We start from the raw sequence: 26,913 nt of genomic DNA on the forward strand, positions 1-26,913 counted from the left end.
CATTCACCATTAACTACCTAGACACCTGGTAGCTTATTTGGTAGCTTTTACATTTTTATTTCATTTTTTTTTTATCCACGCAGGATTTAAATAAATAAAAGTGCAACTGAGCACATGGGTTTCTTCTGCATAGGATTAATATTATTTCTGTTTTCTTGTTTTTTTTTTTTTTTTTTTTCACTTGGAAAGGTATTACAATATGTGTACATTAGGGATGTCCTGATCTGGGCTCAGACATTTGGTTTGAGTCCTGATAAACGGATTTTTTAATCAGGTATTTTGTACAAACAGATATGCAGCCAAAGCCTTAGCGTTAATTATAATCCTGTTGTATAATATTGCTATCGCTTGCCTAAAATATGTTATTATAAATCTCCAATGTGAGATTTATAGGTGCGTAAAGGTGAGACAACAAAGAGTCCCATAAATTGGCACTTTTTAATCAGGTTTATTTTCAGTTTCATTTAACAGGTATGTTATTAGACCCTGATGGCTAAAGAGAAATTTAATATAGAGGCTTTCTTGCTGTAAGGCGATGATGCAGACTAAACCGTTCTGTTGTGTTCTGTGGTACAGCAATTTGAGATGTTGCTCTAAAAAATAAATATGAAGGCATTAGTTGTTATACAGTATACTTCATGAATTGTACAATATCAAACATCTTGTATTCCACGTGATTCTTACAATAGGAGCATTAATCTTAACATCACCACTGACAAATTGACTCAATGCAGCTGCATCACCACAGATATAGAGTTATGTTTATGACTATTTATTATTTGAATTGGCCAATATCCGACACTTGGACTAACTGTATAGAAGAGAAAATGTTGCTGCTGGATGTACCCAGCTTGGTGTTCCAGTCTGCGCTCTCCATTCTTCTCTCTGTGTTGAATCCCTGAGTTATATTTAGCTTTTTACTTATGGATCTCAGAGCTGACTGTCAGCAGAAATGAAATGTTTCACTTCAGTCTGTTTCTGTTTTCACTTTTCTCCTCCCTCTCTTCTTCTCTTCCTCTGCAATATTTTCTTCATTCCTATCTATTAATCTCGTTTGTCTGCTTTTTTCTGTTATGTGCCTGCATCTGTTTTTCATCTCACCCTGAGTCATCTGGGTTTGCTTCCTCATTGTGTCTCTCCTCCCAGTCTGGTTCCCGTCGAGTTCTCCCCGCCGCCTTTTTTCAGTCCAGCTAGAATCATTTGTTCTGCTCTCTTCTGAGCATTAACTGGCAACTGCCTCCTGCTGTGCAGATAGCACTCCTATCACTCACCCCTGGGCTTATTACAACTGTGCACCGTTAAACATATTCATGAAAAAAAAATGCCTTTCTCTTAGTCTTTCTCCCACACTTACACTTGCACGGTGCATTCACTGTCAACAGAGATACTGTATGCATTACACGCACCCACGCACCTTAAGACACAGCCCTGTTGTAATTGGGAGAAAATAAATATTTTCAGGGCTTTTTGCACATTAATCAGTGTGTTTTCTTAAAATTCAACAATATAATTCACTATCAACCTTCATGACTTAAAAAAATAGTAAATAGGGTTAGCTGCCCCCTTCCCACACTGGGGGTCTGGGGATCTTCTCCTGGGTCTGTGGGCCTGTTTCCCCAAGGGGAAATGGTCCCTAGACCTGGGAAAAATGTGTATGTATGAGGAGTGTAAGAATATGTTTAGTGTCTGCCCCTATATGGATCTCCGTTTATATATGTCTGTATGATTGTAAAGGTGGGATAGTGTGAATTTGTCTGGATGAATGTGAATTTGTCTTTGTCTGCTTGTAAAGTTGAGCATTTGCCTCCCCCCACTTACTGGAGCATCACAGGTCCCAAGTATGAGTAGGGCCTGTTTCCTCCCTCTTCTTATGCTCCTTGCTGATGATAGGTGCCCTTGTCTGCTTGCGCACAAATGGTGCTTGAGGTGCGGGGTTGGGTACTTCATTGGGCACTGTCTCAGTCCTAGTGGATGCTGGGCCAGGCGCAGAGCTCCTTGTTCATATGAGCTCATTGCTGCAGCCCTCTAGGACCTCTGGGGTCGACCCCACAAGGACTGGGACCTCTTGGGGTTTGGCTATGGGTGCCCTCGTCTGCCCTTTTCTGACTTAGAAAAGTTTTACTGTCATTTTTGAAATTACGTTTTGTACACCTTTTCCATTTTGATGGTGGGCCCTGAAGGGCGAGTCGGAGGCCACCCACACCTGCTAATAAGCAGTGTTAAGGTATCCATGTTAATATTAGTATAACTGTTTGAAAATGTACTTGTATGAACACTGCATCTCAAATTTTACATAATTGTAAAATTTCTTGGGTAGTGTCCTGCAACATAGATGTTGCAGTAGCAGTCCTGGTATTGGGTCTTTTATCTGACCTGGTATAGGTTTTAAGTATGAAGCCTTGAGGGCGAGACTCTAAAAGACAGAGAAAGAAAGAGAAAGAGTAAATCAGTGATGTACAGTAAAACAAGGAACTTTACTTGGTTCTTTATTTCACTATTTTCCGAGAACAATTCTTATGACATAGTTGTTGTATTGATTGAAAACTTGCTTCTTTCTCTATCAATGGTACCAATTTTGTTTAGAAAAATGTTTAGCAGTAAAGTTGAGTAAGCAGTTTATCAGTGATTTCATTTTCTTTTTTTAGTTTAAACTGGACTTTTTTCTTTTTTTTACTTGCTTACTCCAAACAATGACTGCAACTTATTGCTAAAAAATATGTTATAGGGGCTCAACTGGAGGGCTGTCAAACCCCAGCTCTTAAGGGCTTGATTTATGTAACTTTCAGATGCGTACCTGTTCCAACACATCTGAAACAATTACAATAATTCCCTTCTCATGTATACAAGTTCCACCCTTTCACTCAGGGGTGTTGGTCCAGAAACTCAACTAAAGGTTACAGGCAAAAGGCTCTCAAGGGCTCAGTCAATACCTCAAACTGGTAAAGACGCTTGTGGACGTGTGTCATGGTGGACGTTCGTCATCAATGGCCATTATAAATCTGAATAGTGCTAGCAGTGAACAAAGGAACTAGGAAGAGGAGGCAGTAAACCTCCTATTGCCAATTCAGTTATTAAGGGGCCTCCTTATATTGTTACAGTAGCTACCACCAGGTGCTATGGGGTTACACACAATCCCTTGCTTGACAGGATGCATATAGTGGGCAAAACCCACCAGTCATGCCAAGGACTTCCTTTCCGAATCAGTGGCTACTCAGTTCAATTCAATTTATTTATATGGCATCAATTCACAACATGTCATCTCTAGGCAATTTACAGTGACAACTTAATTAGATCTTAATGTCAGATTAGTTCAAAGTTTTCTAAGGAAAACCAGTTGGTTGCATTGAAACATTGACTCAACAGCAATTCCTCAGAATCCCTCGCCCTGTCCACAACTCCATTTGCATGTGCCCACAGACATATAAAGCATATAAAACATGGATATAAAACACCCCACAGTGAGTGAGGACATGTTTCCCACTCAAGCAGCACATCCAGCATCAAACCGTGGTTGGCATGGAGGACGGGTTGTTGCCGCATATGCACTGCAAACATTCAATAAGTAAAGAAACACCTCACCAACAAATATTATTTCACATTGGCTATATAAATTATATTTTTAAATGCACAATTGACTTAACAAGTTATTGCAAAATTTGTCACAAAATAAAGTGAAAGCTGAAAACTCTCAAAAAATGTGGGCTTAATAGAATGTTTCCTTAAGTCTATTAAGGTAGCTTTGATATTATAATTTATTATTCAAGGGTAAAAAGGTTAAACTCAACAGGACAAATTTATTTACCTGTTAATGTTGCAGTGGCCTAGGGGTTAGAGCAGTGCACTTGTGCTCTGAGAAAGATGCTCTGAGGAAGCACCAGGTTCGATCCCCACAGCCTCCTCTATACAGGTGCTGGTCATAAAATTAGAATATCATGAAAAAGTAGATTGATTTCAGTAATTCCATTTAAAAAGTGAAACTTGTATATTATATTCATACATTACATACAAACTCATATATTTCAGATGTTTATTTTGTTTAATTTTGATGATTACAAATAACAACAAATGAAAATCTCAAATTCATCATATCAGAAAATTAGAATATTACTGAAGACCAATAAAAACAAAGGATTTATAGAAATGTTGGCCAACTGAAAAGTATGAACATGAAAAGTATGAGCATGTACAGCACTCAGTATTTAGTTGGGCCTCCTTTGGCCTGTATTACTGCAGCAATGCGGCGTGGCATGGAGTCGATCAGTCTGTGGCACTGCTCAGGTGTTATGATAGCCCAGGTTGCTCTAATAGTGGCTTTTAGCTCTTCTGAATTGTTGGGTCTGGTGTATTGCATCTTCTTCTTCACAATACCCCATAGATTTTCTATGGGGTTAAGGTCAGGAGAGTTTGCTGGCCAATTAAGAACAGGGATACCATGGTCCTTCAACCAGGTACTGGTAGCTTTGGCACTGTGTGCAGGTGCCAAGTCCTGTTGGAAAATGAAATCTGCATCTCCAAAAAGTTGGTCAGCTGCAGGAAGCATGAAGTGCTCTAAAACTTCCTGGTATGTGGCTGCGTTGACCCTGGACCTCAGAAAACACAATGGACCAACACCAGCAGATGACATGGCACCCCAAACCATCACTGACTGTGGAAACTTTACACTGGACTTCAAGCAACGTGGATGAAGTGCCTCTCTTCTTTTCCTCCAGACTCTGGGACCTTGATTTCCAAAGGAAATGCAAAATTTACTTTCATCAGAGAACATGACTTTGGACCACTCACCAGCAGTCCAGTCCTGTTTCTCTTTAGCCCAGGCAAGACGCTTCTGACGCTGTCTGTGGTTCAAGAGTGGCTTGACACAAGGAATGCGACAGCAGAAACCCATGTCTTTCATACGTCTGTGTGTGGTGGTTCTTGAAGCACTCACTCCAGCTGCAGTCCACTCTTTGTGAATCTCCCCCACATTTTTGAATGGGTTTTGTTTCACAATCCTCTCCAGGGTGCGGTTATCTCTCTTGCTTGTACACTTTTTTCGACCACATCTTTTCCTTCCCTTCGCCTCTCTATTAATGTGCTTGGACACTGAGCTCTGTGAACAGCCAGCCTCTTTAGCGATGACCTTTTGTGTCTTGCCCTCCTTGTGCAAGGTGTCGATGGTCGTCTTTTGGACAACTGTCAAGTCAGCAGTCTTCCCCATGATTGTGTAGCCTATAGAACTAGACTGAAAGACCATTTAAAGGCTTTTGCAGGTGGTTTGAGTTAATTAGCTGATTAGAGTGTGGCACCAGGGGCCATCAATTTTGAACCTTTTCACAATATTCTAATTTTCTGATATGATGAATTTGAGATTTTCATTTGTTGTCATTTGTAATCATCAAAATTAAACAAAATAAACATCTGAAATATATGAGTTTGTATGTAATGTATGAATATAATATACAAGTTTCACTTTTTAAATGGAATTACTGAAATCAATCTACTTTTTCATGATATTCTAATTTTATGACCAGCACCTGTAGGTTTTTTAGGGGAGTGGCGGCCTAGAGGTTAGGGCATTGCGCTTGAAACCAGAGGTTCTGAGTTCAAGCACCAATCCCACAGACTGCCACTCTGGATCCCTGAGCAAAGACCCTTGACCTCACACTGCTCCCTGGGCGCTGCACAATGGCAGCCCATTGATCCCCAAGGGGATGGGTTTAAAGCAGAGAGGGAATTTAGTTGCTCTGTACTTGTGACATTGTAATCACAATAAAAAGCCTAAAAAAATAAATAAATAATGCACATAGGATACGGTTCAATAGCTTGTGTTTTCTAGTTTCTTTTAAGCATTCTCTCTCCAGCAGCCGGTGTATCAGGTCAACATTCAGTGTTAGAGCTTGTGGGTGTAGGTACGTATACCCTACAGCACCATCAAGGGGACTCGATATAGCTGTGAGGGTGTTTCACAGCAAGTGTACTGTGTATTGAGAGGGAGAGAGTAGCCACTAACTGGGAAAGGCCCCAACTAAACCATGCAACAGGTTTTTTGGTCACAGGTGTTGCTAATGAGATATCTGATTAGCATCCGAGATACCAGAAGCTCATAAAGAAGGTACTCCGTCACTGAACCCACAAATGCATTTTCCTCACAATAACACTTCAAAGGGAAGTAAGAGTGCCTCAAACTAATCTAAGCTTCATTGCCAAGAAGCGTTAAAAGCTAAAAAAGAAGTCTAACAGAAATAACAAATTTCCTTTTGCTCCTTGTTCCTTGTTTAGCATTAGCCACCAGGCAACTAGAAGTTACTGTAAGTAGGATTGGTCATGTCGTGTCCTTCACTGAGTGAGGACAAGGACATCTTGAAAAAGCCTTTTTAGTTATGAAGTGCAGAATACAGCTACATTGAAGATGTACTGCTGTTGGGTGGCTGAAAAATATCCCTGCTTTACTCTCCCTGCCTTTAGCTTATGTTTGTGGTGAAGTGTCAAGCATTATATTCAGACTCCCCCAACCCCACCAAATCCATTATTAGTCACTGAATACTCTTTTAATTTTCATATCAAAATTATAATCTCTCTGTTTACCATATTAACCAATTAACAGGTATTGGTGTCATAATGAAGGATCTCTTTCACTCATTTTCTGAACTAGTCTGTTGCAAAGCAAAACTGCTCAGCTGATAGAATTAGGGTGACAGCTAATTATCATAGTATTAACAGAGGTAATGCTTGTTGGAACTCATATTGTTCAGAGAATGTCATAATTACTATTTGAAACCTACTAGTTTTCATTTTGAATATCCAATTGACACTTTAGATCACACATCCCTGTCTCTAGACCATCAAGTTCTTACATTTCACTTAAACTCTACAGCAAACATTTATTTTTGTTTTTAAATCTAAATTACACATTTTTCTTCACAAAGCATTAATAGGATTCAATCAATTTAACCTTTTTTCTTTGGTGGTACCTTTTCTTACAGTTGGCAGATTCCAAAATCTCTCCAAATACCTCCAAACATCAATGAGAAGGAAAAAGATGGAGACATTTTAAAGGAGAGGGAAGACAAAATAAAAGAAGACATGAGAGTAAAAAATCCAGAAGTGAAAATAAAAGTTGATGGCAAGGAAGAGGACAATGAAGAACTTTGTTCCCACGCAGCCTGGTCTTGGGATAAACCTAGAAGGTTAGTAATTTGCTGTGGTTGGTAGCACTGACTTGATTTTCTTAAACGCATTCCCATGACATTATTCAAGGCTCTGTGTGTTAGAAAAGGTTTACAGAATACATGAGAGCTAAAATTTTGTTCATAGTCTTGTTAGAACAGCACAGCAGATCTCCCTTGTACTATATTTTTGAGGATTGGAGAAAATAACTGCAACCCCAGCTTGTGTTTATTGCATTTGTGCCACTAGGATAAATCACATAATATACCAAGCACACTAGAAAATCATCTTTTATATGGCCTCCTGTAAAGAACAATGTGTTTTTGTCTCGACTTAATCTCTGGAACATAATCCCCAGTGGTAAGCAGCGGATAGTGGGAAATGGAAATTTGAAAAAAGAGGGATACCAATCAGATTAATTCTGTATTTGCATTTCTTCCAGCGATGTATTGAGTATACCTCTGGTTTCTAGAAGGATTATCAGCCGTTCAGTATCAGTCTCTTGCTTTGTCTTACAGTGTGCAGCTGACTCGAGCACCCAGCCAGTCCCTGGGTATAAGCATTATGGGAGGCAGAGGCATGGGCCGCAGACTGAGCAGTGGAGAGATGATGAGGGGAGTCTTCCTCAAGCACATCAGCCCTGACAGCCCTGCCGCACTTAATGGCACCCTCCGGGTTGGAGACAGGATACTGGAGGTTTGTGTGTGTGTACGACCCTGAAATTTTAACATTTTCAGACAAAAAAGCTGAAAGAAATGGGCTCCTTTGAGTATCCAACAGAGTGCTTTGTGTTTTCAATATCACAAGGTGATATATGCAGTCCAAGCACTGTATGTACAACTGGCTGTTGGTTTATATTGCAGTTTGATATGTGAAAATAATCAAAGCCTGTACATTTCTTGTTGTTATGCAACATAGACATGTGTGATAAAGATATTCCCTTCTTTGTGTTGACTGTTTACCTTTTTAGTTGTTGAACATCACCTTCGATGTGGGAACCCAGGGTTGGAAAAATGCTGAAAAAAATAGTGCTTTTGCTATTGTAATGACTCAGAACAGAGGGACCTAGTATTCAGGGAAGACAGACAGTGGGATAACTTAAACGTTTCTTAAAGCAACTACGGATGGATTGCGGATCGGAAGCAGCAGCAGCTAGGGCGTCCAATGCAGGTAACTCTATTGATAGGAAACACAGGTTCAGAGAAAAATTCCTGATGGGGGATTGTTTGAACATGTGAGCCGGTCAGCTGAAAAGACTCAGCACTTGACACTTCCAGAGGAGGAAGCCTTGAAACACACAGAACTGACAGGAGATCAGATCCGATCAGATGAAGGAGGAAGGCAGGATAATCAACGTTCAATCCACAGAAGAATCCAACAGAATCTGAAGACAGGTCAGGCAAACAGAACAGGGCAGGCAGGCTCAAAGGTCCGAAGACAGAAACGGGTCAGGATCAGACAATCAGAACACTATTAGTAACGCTAGAAAAACTTTCACCAAAGGCTAAAGAATAATCTGGCACTGATGGCTGGGACCAAGCAGTTTAAGAAGAAGCAGGAGTATGTGGATTAGATGGGAGTGATGAGAAACTGGTCAGAGTTTGACAGGAGAATTGAATGAGTGATTAAGCCAGCTATCAGTGCCAAGATCATGACAACTATGGCAAAATGAACTGATAATATTTCCAATTGTAATATATTCATTCAGTTGGATGAAGTCACTATATGCAAAAAAAATATTACAAACATATTCATGTCTTGTTTATAACTTTTTTTGCATTTTACCACAACCGTTTCAAGGGTCATTCAGTTGGATCAACAGTATCATTCTGTGATAATTTGTTTTTCACCAGTGAATGCCTGATATGGGGTGTGAAGAACTTTAAAGGGAAGATAACTACCTGTAAACCTGTTTACAATTTCTGAAATACTTGCTTTTCATCCCTTTTCCTAATTATGACCTAATCTGTGTTGGTCTAATTAATCAAACCCTAATAAAATTGAATGTTTATTGTTTATTGAAACTCTAAACAAAATTTAAGATAGATTCACACTCAAAAACAAGGGTAGCATTGGAAACTGAATTTTTAAAGGTTTATATATATAAATCCATTGTATTAACTTCTGTCAAAACTTTCTCAAGACATCTGTCACACAAGGATATATGTGAAAGCCCCCAGAGGTGGAGGTTTTCCCCAAAGGAATTTTTGGACTATATAATCAGTCTGGCTCATGTGTGCTGTTTTTATATTCATGACCAGCAAGAGAACACATCAGTGCACACCCTGTTGGGCAAGAGCATGTTGTATCAAATCAGCCAGTCTAGTGCCATTCATCAATCAGGAATTACAGGTTGGAAGCACGTAACATTTTCACAGGCATATACGCCAATTTATGTAAATACATATCAAACATGCTAGACAAAAATAGTACGATATTTGTAGGTAAATCATGTGCAAACTTTCTTGGAGTCAACGTACTAGAGAAACTAGTTAGAGCTTCTTGGGATGAAAAGGTGTATAGAAAAGGTTTAAAATGGTGCCCTACTGATGAAGGGCAAGTTCCTCAAGTACTTGAACTGTGGTTGTCATATGGATGTTTTTTCATTCTTTGTAGAGGAATTCTTTGTGTTTAAGTCCAGTTCCCAATTAAACTTAGAGTTTTTGATAATGTAAGTTAATTACTTATCACAAAACGGGCTTAAATTGAAGGAAATTATTATTTCCTCAGGTTTTCTGAAGACATTTTGACACCTATGCAGAATCCTTTAGTCAGAAGACTCATGACTTCTGAAGATGTTTTTAGGTGTCGAAAAAGGTGTCTTGTCCGGTTGCCTCAGATTTAAGCCTGAATTGTAGTTGCTGTAACCTTGATGACTGAGAATTTAAAAAGGCCTGTAAATTACTCCTGTGTTTGTTTTTTTTTTATAAAATACTAATCTAGCTTGTTTGTGTTTTGGCCTTGGCCAAGGTGAGTGGTGTGGACCTGAGAGATGCCAGCCATGAACAGGCAGTAGAAGCCATTCGCAGGACAGGAGACACTGTGGATCTTCTGGTTCAGTCTGGACTACATAGAGCACAGGTACCACTACTCAGAATCATTTAGACATCACTTTGAATAAGTCAATACATAAATTCATAGGTATTACACCAAACCTTGATACAAGCATCAGATAACATTGTTTCTTACACTGGGACACTCCAACAATATATATCTGATTACCTGAATTCATAATGTCAGGTAATGCTAGGTTATGGTAAAATTAGAGGATGTTTTGCTGAGAATTGAATCGAGGCAAGGATTTTATCTGACTACTCTGCTTTTTCTACTGTATTTCTCCCACAGTCTCCCAATGTCATCAGTTGTGAAAGACTATCTCCAACACGGCTGTCCAACTCTCACAATAAGGTAAGGCTGTTCTATCTTTCCAAGCATCTCTTCTCATGCAAAATTATGTGCAAAGCTCAAGAAGAACGGATTAACATTGCAGAGTTATGGGCAGTTTTTGATATCAAATATCAAGCAAGGAATCCGGACTGTTGGTAGATCTAACATATTTTTTAGGGAGTTTCAAAGACCTTGACCTCTCTGTGCATGTGTTGGTTTTATTTGGGTGCTCCAAGTTCCTCCCATAGTTGAGAAATATGGTTGTTTTATTAACCGGGCTGCATAAACTGCCTATAGGTGTGTGTGTGTGTGTGTGTGTGTGTGTTTGGGTGTGTGTGTTTCCTTTGTGACTCTCTGATTAAGCTTGTGTAGATGGAAAAATGAGATTGTGCATGCCTCATTGTAAAACTCGTTTTTTGCACACTCAACTCACAAGTAACACAGGGAAAATGTGCAAAAACAATGAAATAATTTTTATTGCAGTAGAATAATAATAATGGTTTCCTGTCATATCAACATGATGTGACACAAAGGCCAATTTGTTAAATGTGAAATAGAAGGAAAAATCCATTTTGAATAAGGGACGTGAAAATTAACCCTTGTACAGGTCAGGAAAGATACAGAATAATGGCTTCTCATCTAAATGTGTGAAGCTAGAGAAATAATCCTTGCAGTGCTAAAAGCCAGGTTCTTGATTTGTTTGGTATTTCTCTTTAGTGCTATCACAGTAAACATAAATTTTGTACGTTTGCTCATGTTATGCAACTTAATTGCAGTTGTGACTTTTGTTATTTAATCAAACAACTTTTAGACTGTCATTTGTTGTTCTGTAATGACTGACCTAAAAAAAAATACACACACATATATATATATATATATATATATATATATATATATATATATATATATATATATATATATATATATATATATATATATATATATATATATATATATATATATATATATAACAACAACCCAAAAAGAGATTAGATTTTTACACATTTACCAAGGCTGCCAGCATACTATGAGGGTGCAGTGTCCGATGTTTTAGTTTTTTTTTTTATTCCAAAAGTTATAATGAAATTTATGACATTCAAAAATGTCACATCAGGTTTTGCAGGTCTTGCCATAATTCAGAGATGTGACTAGAGCTGTATGTATTAGTGAATGCCAAACCATGCTTTGATGTAAAGCACAATTTAAGACAAGCAAAATTATATCTCTAAACATAATCGTAACACTGCCCTGCAGAGGTAAAAAACAGGAACTGCAGAAAGCCTTGAAACTCATCCGCTTAAATCGAATATCTACTCCCACACAGTAAGTGATGTGTAACTGGGTTTTTTCCCAGCGTATAGTGTGATAAGCACTATACTATGTATAGAGTGATGAGTCATAAACACCTACACAGAAATCCTAAATGATTATTTTTTTGTGTAAGACTTGTGTAGCAATGCGTACAGCTAAGTCTGTGTTTCCCCAACATGATCTTAGGAGACAGGGACTCTCAGCAGTCGGTTCCTTAGTCTATCTCCTGCAAACCCCTTCACTCCCACCCCCTTTAAGGTTGGTACATTGTTTGGTGTTAGTGTGTATGTGTGTCTTTTTCTGCAGCATCTTAAAAGGAACCTTGCATTTGCATCAAACCAAATTGCAAAAAAAAAAAAGTAATTAACGTGCACACATGTAAATAGAACCCCTATAGTTCAAAGTCCCTCACAACTACCTTGTTTGCTAAAAATGCTTTATTTTTCCTTTGATGCAGATGCATAACTCTAAATAGACAGCACATTCTTTTGAAGTTATCTTCCAATGTACTTTTCTTGTACAAAATAATGCATGATTCTTCTGGCCATCTTTCATGTTATTTATAGCTGGCATTAAAAACTTTGTTCATTAATTCATCTTGTTCACCAGCGTTTCCCCCTGCTTTATGAAGCACACGGAACAAGCCTCAGGGGTCATTCAGCTCATGCCTGAAGGCCCCCTAAGGCATCTCCAACTCTGCCTTTTCAATAATGCAAAAACTTTTCCCCAAGGCCCCGTCGCCAACATCCGATAGAATGGATCGAAGAAGCCCCATAAATGTCACAACAGCAGCAAATGCGGCAGCTGAGGACGGAGATGACACCAGCAGGAGTAAGTGTGCATCATAAAGACGTCATGTAAACATAAATAGACATGCTTTCAAAAGCATGTCGGAGTAGTACCTTTAACCTCTTGAATCTCAGGAGAGAACAAGTTCATGCTGATACATTAACTTGCTTTACATCCCTCAAACTTTTTATTGTGGGTTTGCATTTTTGAGATTTTGTATGAAAGACCAACACAAAATAGAAAATACTGAAGTTAAAAAACAAAAAAACAAGGTTTAGATTTAGAAAAAACTTAATTGTTATTTTGTATACACAGAGAGTGAATGAGCAGCAGTTAAACAGTGAAAAAGAAAATTTCCATTTGTGAAGTGCAGCAGTGATAACATGTAAACAGTGTGGGAGAGACATGGTTCAAAAAAGGCACTCAAGTTAAAGGTTCAGAGCAGTGCAATAATAAATAAATAGATATGGTGCAAAATGCATTAGAAACACTGAGCTGAGTTCGTTTTTGAAGATTTACCGTGTAGTGGAAGTATGATGTTGTCAGTCTTAATTTGTGAGTTTATGTAGTTTATCAACAGTTCAACATACTGATGGCAGCGGGGGAAAAGCTGTTACAGAACCTGCTTGTTCTGCATGGAATGCGGCGAAGCCTCTTCCCAGAGGGCAGCAGGGAGAACAGTCCATGGTGGGGGTGGGAGGGGTTTCTGAACATGTAACGAACTCTGGGCAAGCAGCGATGGGATAAAATGTCTTTTTATATTTCTGTTTTTTAATATAAAACATAAAATGTTTTCTTAAACCCTAATTAAAATAGCAGAGTTTAGAGAGTTTACTGGTGTGTAAGTGTTTAAATATATTTGATGAATAACTTACCATGATGAGAATCATGATTTATTATGAAAATGAAAAACTCCAATTCAGCTCCAATTAATTGTTTTAGCAAGTTTAAAAAAAATAACATACTTGAAAATGTTACGTTATTGGTTCAACTGATATCCCATTTGGTCTATAAAAGCATCAAATCATATGAATATATTTGATGATGTGATTGAATGTGAAAAGTTTGCATTTTTTAAGTGCTTATTGTTGCATTAAGTAAACAGAGTACTAAAAACCTTGATCTGATATTCCACTACCTTTTGTTTTCAATCTAATTTATGTTTGTGGTACTGAAATGAATATTTTATTATTATGGAAATATTTGGACAAACAGTTTTGATACTAAATTTCCTGTATTGGATCTCATCCAAATGCAAACATATATAAAGACGACTCTGGAGGAGCTGCACAGATCCGAAACTTAGGATGGAGAATAACTGAAGTTCTTCACAAATCTCTACTTCCTGAAACAGTGATGAGAGATATTGATTATAAAGAAGGCAGCAAGATGTCCTGCTTCAAGTTTGCCTCAAGGCAATGCAAAAAATTAGGGAAATCAGTTATTTGCCAAAAAAAGATCACTGCACATTAGCCAAAACACACTACACCCACCCTTAAACATGATAGCTCTACAAGCTTAATGTTACCTAACATAATCTGAGAAAGTTCAAGGGATAGGGATGCTTTTGTAAGGCTGTACTTTTAAAACTCTTATGCAATAAATTGAAAGGGTTTGGAAGAGAAATTGAAATATTTTTCTTGACATTTACATCTGAAACCAGCTTGCTAGAGCAAGGCTCTGGCTGATTAGTGTTTGCTGCTTTAGTGGAATTCAAATGAATGTTATGACCTGGACCTATCCCAGCAGCTGCCTTGATCCTTCCTTAAATAAAAGGTTGTAACCCCGGCTCACAAGCAGCATTCTAGCAGGCACTGCATTCATGAAGTGGCCTTTGGTTATGAAATATGAGACCTTTTGATTTTTTTTTTTCAATCTAATTAACTAGATTGATGAGGGAGGGAAGAGTATAAAATGTTGCTCATGCTAGCTAGCTTCTACTGTGGACAATACTTTATGTTTCATTTCACTTTACCTTAGTGGTGACTTGATTTTTGTTACAGGGATCCAGTTCATCGTTTGTTTACATAAAATTTTAGAAAAAGGGCTGAAAGCAAAATTATATTAACTTGAAGCACTAGAAAAGTGTATGACTTCTTTTTCCCCCAGTTTTTTCATGTGTCTATAATAAACATACATGCATGTATTATCTTGCTCTTTACTTTTAAATACTGACTTTAAACAGTTAGATAAGTTAACAAGTGTAAGATAGTTTATTGGAAAGAGTAATGTGTATTCCATGCTCCAAAAACAACTATAACTCAGAATCTTATGCATCTTTAGAGACAATAATTCTGACTCACCCTCCAAGCAAAATGTTTGCAAAAGGTTCAAATAGGTTTATCTGTTGTTGCAAAAGCATAATGTATTGACATTTTTGTCAATATTCAACCTTCAAATTAATCAGTTTTATCCAAAATGCCACACATTTTGGAACCCTGGCTTTTAGTAGTTTGTAGAACTTCATTTTGTCAGTAGGATAGAGTTTAGTATTTCCTGATAATGTTTTACAAAGATGGATTACAGAGGGAGGATGCTTGAAACATGCCTTCTTTAGATTATCCAAGCTCCTGACACCACAGCATTGTTCTCCTCTTTTGAGCCAACCCTATAGGTTTAATAAAATATTTAGGTCAGGGGACAGAGAGTAGTAGCATCCATGAAAGTTTGATGTGTGTCTGTCGAACCATTTCTAAAATGATTAAGCCTCATAATCTGGATTGTTATTCTGTTTGAAGACCCAATAACAACTCATTTTCAGTTTGGTCTGTCCGACAGATTTGTATTTATGATCTACTAATATTTCAAGAACATTTAAAGTTCCTATGGCTTCTTTAGAAGTTAAAAACCCTTCAATTCAAGATGCATTGTCATATTTATTAGTTGCCATGTGGGCCTGAGTCATGTCCAATTAGACTTTAGCTACCCCCATTATCTGTATATCCAAAAAGGTTAAAAAATAACAACTGGACATGTTTTCAGAGATTAAGACAATCCTCTCTTTGTCCTAAGAACTTTTTAAGTTTAAAGCTATTGAGGAATAAGTTCTAAAGTTTTAAGAGGGACACTCTTTGCATTTGAATTCATATGCAGACAGTGTGTTCCAGATGTACGTCTATCCTCTGAAGAGAAAGTTTCACCTGAAACAACCCAGATTTATGGAATTCTAGCCAGGAAGTCAGGACATCGACCATACCTGACTTTTCATGCCAGATAGCTGCTGCGAAATTTAACAGCAGTAAAAACATTCTTTGGCGGTTTTAATTAGTTCATCTTCTAACTATAAGTCAGAACTTTAACTCCAGAACTTTGACATTACTTGCTGAAATATATTGTTTGAAAGAATGTTACTTTAAACCTTACCAGTGTATAAAATATTTTTAGTAAATGTTCAGTGTAGTGGCCAATGGCAATGATTTTTTCGCAGGTTTTTATTCCCAGGGCACTTTTATCAAGGTTGATTTTGTTAAAAAAATATATATTTTTTTCCATTGCTTATTAGATTAAAAAGAAGATCCTATGAGAGATTTTTCAATGGTAATAAGTGATTATTTATTTTTAAGGCTTTTTAGATAAGATAACCAGAGAGGCCAATAACTGCAGGCACCTCTTTAATTTATGTAAAAAAAAAAAAACGTTACTTTGAAACTTTAAGATAACCTTGAATTTTAATTGGAAGATCTCCTCTACAGTAAGTAAGCAAAGGTACATGCAGGAACTTAAGAACTACGAATTTTAACTCAAACAAACAAACAAACAAACAGAAAAACATAATTAAGTGATACACTTTAGAAGTACAGCTCCTGTTCGAACAAACACACATGTTGTGCTTCTATGTTTGATTGGGACTTTTCATTGACCTCCATTCATTTCTATGGTCTAACTCACACCCTTACTCCAACTCTAACCATTACCAACATATACCAAACCCCAACCTTTACTAAATTCATACTCTAGACCTCAACCTAACCTCAAACCAATGAAAATAACTTTTCCCCATGGAGACCAGTTGAATGGTCCCCACAAGTACCAGTAAACCTCCACAATGTAGCATTTTTCACTGAAATTGGCCTTTTTGTCGCCCCCACAAAGTAACAAAATAAGTCCGCACACATATACACATGCAAACACAGCACAATTACATTATATTCACGCCGTGTACTGACATCCCTGACATCATCCTCCCAGCGAACAACAAGATATATTCCTTGTAGACAAAGTGCATGAAAATATAAACGCACATGTATACACAGTATCCTCCAGGCTGCACTGGTTCTCCACATGTCTCCAAGTGTCAGTCATTAGACGTAGTTGGCCATATTTTTTGGCTGAGCCATTATATTCTCCTCCTAACAACGATCCTGTTTGTTAACATTGTCTCCCCGGTAGAGAAGATGCTCCAGCGCTATGGCAGCCTGTCAGGAAAGCTTCATCTGATTGAATTGGAGAAGGACCCTGCAGCCCATGGTTTGGGAATTAGACTCGCAGGCAACGACGAGGGCTCCAGGGCGCGAATGAGTGTCTTTGTGGAAGCAATAGACCCCCGAGGCCCCGCTGATTTAGATGGGAGAATACAGGTTGGGGATGAGCTGCTGGAAGTAAGATCCATAGAAATATGACTAACATTTAGCTGAGATTTTCAGTCACATAGGGTGCAATTATTACAAACTAGAAGTGGAGGCTAAAAAAATGCTTATTTGATTTGGAGAGACTGCCTTGTGTAAAGTTTCTGCTTATTTCACAGGTTTAGAGTTATTTAAAGAAGTATTCAGCACTGTTGGAATCTTAAGAAGACAAAAAAAAAGACTTAAAAAAATTAAGATCTCAGTAAAATTTATTATTTTTCCCCCCACCATGATTCACTCTCAGTAGGATCTATTTAGGATATGATGCAATGTTGAATTTTCTGCCCTCACTCAATGTTTTGGATTCGTACCAAAAGGTTCACTTACTGGTCCTTTAGATGCAATCTCTTATGCAAGGCTTTTTGTGTTAAAGGAGAAAAAATCCAAACAAATTTTTGGGACTTTTATTCAGATAAAGTTTTGAAAACCATGCTATATTTTCCTTCCAATTAGTACAACACTTCAATAACGCTACTGCGGAAGTGGTCTGCCACAAAATATCCCAATAGGCTATACTGATGTTTGTGGTGATGAAACGATTCAAAATAAAAGAATAAAAAGCACAAGGGGTATAAATGCTTTTTAGAAACTGCTTCATCAATTTATGCTGTTGAAGCACAAGCTGAAGCCTCTACAATGGCTCTTTTATTATGTAAAGACTTAACTAATGTTCTACAATAACAAATGATGTTTTCAAAAAGAGTATTTGAATTTAATTTTCACAGAATATTAATTAAAAGAACCAGAAATGTGTTTTTAGAGACCATTTTTCTTTTAATTAGCTTCAAAATTATGTTTTTTTTTTTTTCATAAAACAGTAACCAGTGGAAGAAAACCAGTGCTTCATCTTCATGAATCGTTTTTATGATTAACATAAATGCGTTAAGCAATCAGGGGTTTAGCGATTCCCAAAGTTATTGGTAGAGCAGGGACTTGTGGCAGAAACTAATTTAATAAATGACTCCATCTATAGAGTTACTTTCCAATGAAAGTATTGATAGCAATATTGAATTCTCTCACACAATTTGTGAAAAACAGTTTAAAGGGATATATCATTACATCATTTGTCATGTACAGATTATAGTTTATTTCAATATTTAATATACTGCAGTTTCCTTACTTTGTTCAAATGTTGGAAAGGTTGATGGGATGGGGGCATGAAAACCTCCTAGTAAACATATTTTTTTCTTTAGATCAATGGTAAAATCTTGTATGGTAGAAGTCATCAAAATGCCTCAACGATCATCAACAACGCCCCCTCTAAAGTGAAGATCATTCTCATCCGGTAAAAACTTATATGCATCTGCAGGCCAGCTTTAATTGATAAAAGCATAAATCTCATGTGTTTTAATCCAATACTGTTTAAAAAAATGTGTCTCACTTTGGCAGAAATAAAGCAGATCAAATGCCAAAGATAATCAAAAAAGATAGTGAAGACACTGTGGACTCCAAGACAGACGCTGCAGAGGTTGAATCGCCCGGAATTGAGCATATCTTTCTACCTCAGGTACATTACAATCACTACCATTGCTGGCCTTCAAATTTCTCAGCTTTAAACATTGTTATTATCTCTCCAGGATCATGTAGGTCTGGGCCTTTGCCTCAGTGAGGACTACTCCAAAGGAGGAGTGGTTGTCAGCTCACTAATGCAGCACGGCACTGCCATTAAGGTGCGGCTTCATGTCACTTACTGTCACCAAATAAGTAAAAGGATTTTTAATGAATAGATCAAATATACTAATTTAGGTAGCAACACCTATTTGTGTCAATTTATTCCAAAAAAACACTCTAAAGTTTAACTTCACCCATTTTTCACCTGTGCCTATAATTCAAGGGTATTAAATGTCGCTTTGTAAAAGCAAAAAGGAAATATTTATAGCTATTAATATTAAAAAGCTAAATGCAGAGCATATAAGTATAATTACCTTCTAAAAATCCGATGTCCGATGGTTTTCAAAGCCAGCCGTATCTCCAGAATAAGCAGCTTGGTTTAAAGGAAAGCAGCCTGATAGCTGAAGGCTCTACTTCCCATTCTACTCAGTCACTCCAGGATTCAGAAATAACCCTGCTGACTGAGAGTGAAACACTCTGCTGGATATTTGTCAGAAAGAGCTTTACTTATAACGGCAAAGGATTTAAAATACAACATGCAACCTGAATTTGACGGGGAGTTTCTGAGCAGAGCTCTAATGCACCAGAAGGCAACATATTTTACTTTGGTAAAAGAAGGCTGTTCCCTTTAATGTGCTGTAAAAACAAGGTCGAATTGCGTGAACTTTTTTTCTATTTTAATTTCAAATTACCTGTCTTAGAATTAATGTTATTCCCTTCAAAATCAGATTTAGATTAGACTCCCTTTCTGTCTGTGGCTGTTAACTGTCAGCTCACAGAGATGAAAGAAACCTTCACTCACTGATCAGACTGAGGCAAACCGGGGGATTAGGTTCAAACTGACATATGGAGGATTGAGAACAAAAAACAAATTGCAATTATTGTTAAGAATTATTTTAGGTTGCTTTACTATCTTATAAAGGTACTATGTGTCTCAGATGTGCATGAGCATGAGGTAAATAAAGTGACTTCCAGGCTGAAATTGCATGAAATGTTGACTTAGAGATGAAAAATAAGAATGCATGTCACAGTTTGAAAAGTATATCCATAAAAAGCTTTGTAAAAAAATTTTGATTTTCTTTTCTTTTTTACAAATATATACTTGTTCTGTCATATATATCATTAAAATGCATTTATGTGGATATTTGGATGTATCAAAAAGCAAAGGCGGCAAAAAAGTAGAAATTATTTTTGAAAACACTGCATTCTTTCCTGATAATGTCACTAAAATTGTGTTAAATATGTCTAAGGTTTGGAAAGAAAATCTAAAAAATACTTTTTTATATTTAGATATTTTATCAGCATTGTGTTCATTTCTTGAGGAGGTTCCAAAAATGTTTCAGTTGCACGTTATTTCATCAGGTTTTATAATTCATCAGGCTTTTTTAATTCGACCGGCAATACCTCATTCATCAAAATTGAAATTTGCTAATAAAAAGCAATACATTTAGTAATCAGATTTTTTTTAATTTCATTGTTGTTGTGTTTGAGGAAATATTCTTTTAAAATAAAAATCTAATGCTTCACGCAGTAAAATAATGACACGTCATTGCCCCTAGCAATTATGCAGATACTTGTCTGCAGGGTTTTAATTTCTTTAATGTCTCATTCTTACTTACATTCTCTCTATCTTACATTTTCTCTGCACTGTTGTTTGTAGGATGGCAGGATTCAAGTTGGAGACAGAATCCTAGCAGTGGGTGATGAACCTGTAGCTGGACTCTCAGTGGAAAAGGTTCAGAAAAACACACTCTAATAAAAATTCTGCACCATAGGCTATCTGCAAGGTCAAGCTGATTTAATGATTCATGACTCTTTTGTCCTCTTTGTCTTCAGGTGTCCAGTTTGATTCTCAAACACCAGGTCACTGTCAAACTCTCCATCAGCCGTTCCAAGGCTCCTTTCTCCTCTCCCCCACCGCTCCTTTCATCACTTCCCCAACCCCCCCACCATCCTGCTCCTTCATCTGAACCTCTTCAGGTCTCTGCGTGTTCGTCTACACCTCTGGTTAGAACTCAAACCTCTCCAGCAGAGGGCTCTTATTGGTCAGGCTCAACTCCTTCAACCTCTGACCCTCAGAGCTGCCCAGTTGTAGCTGGAAGGTTAACCACCATAGAAATTTGTAAAGGAAATTTAGGCCTGGGCCTCAGCATTGTGGGAGGATGCGACACCCTCCTGGTGAGAAATGCAGAAGTTTTATAACTATGTCAAACATTTTGGTAGAAAGGATTGTGTAATCATATTTATATTCATCCTTGATTAGAGAAAATAATAAAGCCTTGCAGCAGCAAATTAGGCTCTGATTGTGCACATATTTCTTTGCTGTCTGTAATAATGAGAGATGTTGGGTTTTTTTTTGTTTTTTTTTACACCAGGGGGCAGTAATAATCCATGAAGTGAATGATGGTGGAGCAGCGCAAAGAGATGGACGGCTCCAGGCTGGAGACCAAATATTAGAGGTATGAGAGGTCCATGCATACAAACACACACTGAATACACACAGCTCTTCTGTTACAGCAGTGCTATCATTAATACAACAGACCAACATAGATTAGTGTACAACATTTAAGTGAAAGGAAAATCACACTGTGTCCCAAATTGTTGACAAAAAATATCTAAAAAAGTGTGGCATGGAAATGAATTCAGCCCCTCTGTTGTGAGAACATTTAATAAACCAGAGGATCCAAGAGTTCACTAAATCCGAGAATAGATATTGCATTTTGATTTGATGTTTAATTACTTCAGGTAATTCAATCTTACTTAGATGAAAGCCTGATAGGTTTTATAGAACATAAACCAACATCACAGTTCATGTAGGGTTAAATTGTAAAACATTGAGTTCAGCTTGAACTTTGTTGGTCTACATTAAAAAAAACTGTGTGGTGATGAATTAATCCCCCCACATTTCTCTCTAAGACAGCTTTCCCTTGTTGAAATGTGGTGCTTTTGTGGTATCATGCTGTTTGGGGTGCACATATCCAACAGTGACAGGGAAATGATGTGAAAGGCTTAGATCAAAGCATATTGATATGCTGGTTTAGTCAATGTCCAGGCTGTCTTACAATCAGAAATGCCCAGCATTGCTTAAAAATGGATAAGCACTGGTGCTTTCAATTTAATACTAATGTGATTTACATATTTTCTAAAAAATCAGATGTAATTGTAGCAAAAATGGTTCCTCAAATATATTGTAACAGTGAGTTACAAGCATATGAAACACTACAGATTTTTTTTTTTTTATTAGCAGCCTACTTTAGATTACCACCAATTATTACAATTTGTGAAAAAAACCCTGATATTTTTAACCCTTCAGGTAAATGACATAGACCTGCGACAGGCCACACATGACGAGGCGATTGCAGTGCTGCGGCTCACCACCCAGCGAGTTCGGCTAAGTGTCTTTAGGCACCAGGAGGCCTACCGGGAGGAGGACCTATGGGACGTCTTCAATCTAGTTCTTACTCCCTGTCCTGGAGAAGGCCTAGGATTCACCACCGTGGGGAAAAGGTAGAAAATGAAGGTGGAAATTGTTTGTTTTGACTAATGTTTGATTTTACTAAGCCATTTGGAGTCCCCTATGACTACACTTATATAGATTAAAGTGTACTTCGGACCACTAGATGGTGACAGAGCACAATAAGTTTGATAGGCTGCAGTTGGCTTGGAGATAGATTTGCTCCAGTTTTAGGTTTCAGCAATTTAAAGCGCTATTTCCTGTGAGGAATTTGGTCACTTGGATGTACCTGGGCCATGGCTAGCTGTGAATAAAAAATTATGTGAATTAATATTTTGTTTAAGATATTACTGCTGCTCGATGCAGAGAGTGTATGTGAAACTGAACTGACTGTTCACGCAAGGTTTTTTTGGAGGATCACACCCACGCCGATTCTGACCTTTATATCTGTTCTCTGTTCCAATTGCTATTTTAATAGTAGCTTGGTCTAACATAAAGCTCACTGACTGTTCTTTCTTTTGACGATATGACAATGAATGAAACCAGTGTTCCTTGGATAATGACTTGCCAGCTGCCTGTGTAGAGACGGATAGTTTTGTCATCAGCAAATAAAATTGTAATTTATATTGGATAGTGAAATAATATATATTGTAAACTAATAAAACAGACAATTGCTTCTAAGTAAAAACAAACGTGGTCATTTAGTGAAAAACTCAGAACAGAGAAGCCTAAATTCAAAGCCACAGGAGTCCAGCAGGAGTTCGAAGACAGATCAGTCAAACAAACCCGAACCAGGAACAGGCAGGCCCTGAGGTCTGAAGACAAAATGGGTCAGGATCAGGCAATCAGAACAACAAAATGCTACGTTAGAGAACTGTCATGAAAGGCTTGAATAATCTGGCAGTAATCTGGCACAGCAAGCAGTTTAAATAGAGACTAGAGCAGGTGGCACAGATGAACGGTGATGAGAAACTGGGCGGAGCTAGACAGGTGAATGGTATGAACCATTAAGCTGGTCCTCAAGACCATGATAGGTTTGGATAACAGCTGACTAATTGCACAAGACTCATTCATTAAGACTGTAGCTCTTGTTAAATGTGTTTGTACCTGAGGGAAGATCAGAAATAGGATAAAAATTGTGAACATGACATTTTCTCCTCAGTCACATGTACAAATTATCTAAGAATTAATTTGTTCTTACTAACGCTTCTTGAATGAGGCCCAATGCCTCCAAACAATGTAATTGACAAAAAAGAATACTGAAAAAAGTGTAGGGTATTTATAGTGCATGATCTAACATTGGTAATCATATTATTAGCATCCACTATATCGAATAAATCATTCTCAATTCATTCTCAATGCAGCATTTGTGTTATCATGTCAAAAAGAAAAACAAAAGAAAAACAAGATGTACCTTTTCCCTGTTAACATGTCTTAAGTAAAAGAGTTGTTTTATTTGTGATGGTTTTTTCTTTAGAAATGGAAAATGTTTTGCAGTGTCCTGGATGCAAGAGTTGCTGCAAGGTGACTTTGATTTGGCCATGAAGTGCAGAAAATACACAAAAAATAAAGTTAGAAAGAGAGTTTGTTAATATTGCAGAGAAGAGGAACACTTGCCAATATTCTGTCAGAGGGTCAAAGTGAAGGTTAATCAAATATTCAATAAAGCAGGTTTTTTTCTATCTCTTTCCTGTGAGGGACACTCAAAGCAAATTATTACCCGGCATTTTAAAACATCAGACTTTGCAGCACAGTTTCACTAAAGCTGTTTTGATGTTGGTTCAAAATGGTCAGTGGTTAAAAGAAATGTTTGTGATTTCTTTTTTTTTTTTTTTAAGGAGCATGTTCCGTGTGTCTCTTTGTTTTAAAAATGCATTAACCGATTTATGATTTTTCTGTTATAAAACAACGGTTATTAAAATCTGCTAATAAGGGTTAAAGGTCTTTAATACAGCTGGTAACTAAATTCACATCAAAGTTATTGATATTTGATGAGATCAGTCTAGATCTAAAACAGGTTTTTGTGATGGAAAATTGTGAAAAAGGCAACAAAAGTTTAACAACTTTAGTTTTTCCCAATCTTAGGGATCTTAATAAATCTCTGTTGTTATTAGGCAGGATGTTTTCTCCAGTTTGACAGCTTTAACGCTCTTATTTCTATGCCAGTCTAATTCTTTGATTTAATGCCAGAAATGTTGCAATTGGGTCAAAAATATATATTTTTTAGCATTAATCTGAAATTAAACATGTGATTTCTCATGTGTTTAATAGATAAAAATAAAAATATAAAAATCTCTCCTTCATTTTTTTCTGTGGGGGCAGGGTTATGCTTTTACATAAAGCCTAACACTTTCAAGAGTAGTTCTTAAACTGTTTTGATAGTCAAACTATTTATCTTTATTTATTTACCAGCAGCATTTGTTTAGATACGCATTAAAACCACAGTAACAAACCAGTCAAACCTGCTTCTGTATTACTCTCTGTGGTCTAAAGACTTTTCTGTAAAAGTTCATCCAGTTTGGTAAAACAAAAAAAAACTTCTTAATTTTCACCAAAACATTTCATTTTGACTCTTTTTGTTCTTTTGAATGTGATATAAAGTAATACATTGAGCTCATTACAGCCCTGCTCCTTTGTAATCAATCCTCAGTATAATTAATAATAAAAAAGAATAACTTTTTTCAATACATGTTAGAAAATAACCCAAACTGAGGGATATATTTATGAAGTTCTTACTTCTTTAATACTCTTTTTGTTTGGGGGGGGGAATTTGGAAAACAATAAAATGCTAAAGGACTCGCTGTTCTAAAAAAAAGTTTAGGGATGCTGTTATCTTTCATAACCAACTTTAATAATAAAGAAAACAGCAGCATCATGGGTCCTACATTGAGATGGAATCTATAGACCTCTTTGACCTCTTATTCCTTCCAACAGCGATGACACGGGCATCTTTGTGTCAGAAATCATCAGAGGAGGCGTTGCAGAATCAGATGGCAGTTTGCTGCTTGGTGATCAGATTCTGTCAATCGATGGGGAGGATGTCCGCGCAGCATCCCAGGAGCATGCACAGAAGCTCCTGCAGGTATCACTCCTTCACCTTTGCTTGCAAATCACAAGAATAAATTAGCTGGGTTTTTTTTTTTTTTTTTGTTACATTTTTTTGTGTTTTTGTCTTTCTCAAACTTAGGAGTGCAATGAAGAAGTCCATTTGGAAGTTGCTCGTTTTAAAGCTGGGCTGCAGTACTCCCAGAGGAGTAAGGTAAAGTATTTGTATTTTTTGATTTACTTGACTAGTGTGGAGGACCAAACCTTATTGAGAACATATATGAATAAACGTTATGGCTTATTGATCATAATGATATACCGCCAAATTAAACAAAATGTCAAAAAGGAACATTTTATAAACTATAGATCAATAAAAGTATTTCTTTCTGGTTTTCTTACTTTACTTTTCCTTTTTAATATTTTGTATTTTCTCTTACATCGTTTCTTGGTTATATGATCTTGAATCATTGAATCATGCAACATATATTGTGAATTGAATTATCTTTTGAATCTTATCTTTGAAAATGCAAAAATGCATGAGGTTTTCAGATGCTGTTCTGACCTGATTTTATTGTAATCCTGACTTTCTTTTCTTAATGGTTTTTTCTGTAGCATGTACTTACTATCAAATGTGAACAGTATTTAAATAATATTATTTTGTGAACCTAGGAATATTTTCAGTTGTGTTTTATCCAGAGCGAGGCCTCTGAATGCTCAACTGTACCTAGCAAATGTGATCCATCTTTTGTCCACCAGAGGGAGACAGTTAGCAGAACAGGGAGCTGCAGTAAGCATTTCTGTTTATTCAGGTCTAACATTTTCTTTTCACCTCTCATTTTAAAATTATTCATTAAAACATTATTCTCTAAACGGTTTCCTTTTTATCTTGTTCTCTTAAATGCTTCAAGAAACTGAGCTCAGAAAAGTAACAATAGAGAAGGTAAGAGGTTTTAAGTTAATTAATGAATGCATTTGACATTGTGTCATAAAACATTTTTTTTTTACTATTTGTTTGCGAAGCTCCAACTTTGAATGACCTACTTATCTCACTAGACTGTGAGTTTACTCATACATTAAACAACAAAGTCTTGCCTGTATGTTTGATATCACCACAGGGTCCATGTGACACCCTTGGTATCAGCTTAGCTGGAGGAGTGGGCAGTCTCCATGGCAACACACCTCTTTTTATTGCTTCTATGGATACCAATGGGCTGGCTGCTAAAACAGAGAAATTAGAGGTGAGCTGTCAGTGTGTATATTTAGGTTTTACTCATTACATGCCGTCTAAGTAACTTGTTAAGGGATCTGGTGTATATCGAGATGCTGTTAGTTGTTCCAAAAGTATTTAACATTCCTTTGTAAAGACAGAAGTTTAAAAAAGAAAACTTGTGAAAGAAAATTAGATTGCTTAGATTACTTAAATTTAAAAAGAACAATGAAAAGTTTTCAGGTTTCAAGAGCTTACTCCTTTTTCTATCCCCACTTATCGAACTGTCTAGATAAATCATTTTCAATTGATTTGTTTCCCATTTTAATTTACATTCT

At 37.0% G+C, this 26,913-nt stretch overlaps 1 protein-coding gene across 1 annotated transcript in view; it reads left to right on the forward strand.

The window, feature by feature from the left end:
- si:dkey-92j12.5 (multiple PDZ domain protein) overlaps positions 1–26,913 on the forward strand; it is a 76,530-nt gene that overhangs the window by 42,497 nt on the left and 7,120 nt on the right. The window contains exons 22-40 of the mRNA XM_038290326.1: positions 6,963–7,166; positions 7,665–7,842; positions 10,117–10,227; positions 10,492–10,554; positions 12,031–12,102; positions 12,576–12,675; positions 17,023–17,231; positions 18,452–18,543; positions 18,648–18,765; positions 18,836–18,928; positions 20,530–20,604; positions 20,706–21,047; positions 21,245–21,328; positions 22,183–22,376; positions 25,258–25,405; positions 25,511–25,582; positions 26,038–26,155; positions 26,277–26,308; positions 26,484–26,606. Of these exons, the coding sequence (XP_038146254.1) occupies positions 6,963–7,166; positions 7,665–7,842; positions 10,117–10,227; positions 10,492–10,554; positions 12,031–12,102; positions 12,576–12,675; positions 17,023–17,231; positions 18,452–18,543; positions 18,648–18,765; positions 18,836–18,928; positions 20,530–20,604; positions 20,706–21,047; positions 21,245–21,328; positions 22,183–22,376; positions 25,258–25,405; positions 25,511–25,582; positions 26,038–26,155; positions 26,277–26,308; positions 26,484–26,606 (2,428 nt within the window). The remainder of the gene's footprint in view (positions 1–6,962; positions 7,167–7,664; positions 7,843–10,116; positions 10,228–10,491; positions 10,555–12,030; positions 12,103–12,575; positions 12,676–17,022; positions 17,232–18,451; positions 18,544–18,647; positions 18,766–18,835; positions 18,929–20,529; positions 20,605–20,705; positions 21,048–21,244; positions 21,329–22,182; positions 22,377–25,257; positions 25,406–25,510; positions 25,583–26,037; positions 26,156–26,276; positions 26,309–26,483; positions 26,607–26,913) is intronic.

This window comes from Cyprinodon tularosa, unplaced genomic scaffold (genome assembly GCF_016077235.1).
Source record: "Cyprinodon tularosa strain WSP-4 unplaced genomic scaffold, ASM1607723v1 ctg279, whole genome shotgun sequence".
NCBI lineage: Eukaryota > Metazoa > Chordata > Actinopteri > Cyprinodontiformes > Cyprinodontidae > Cyprinodon > Cyprinodon tularosa.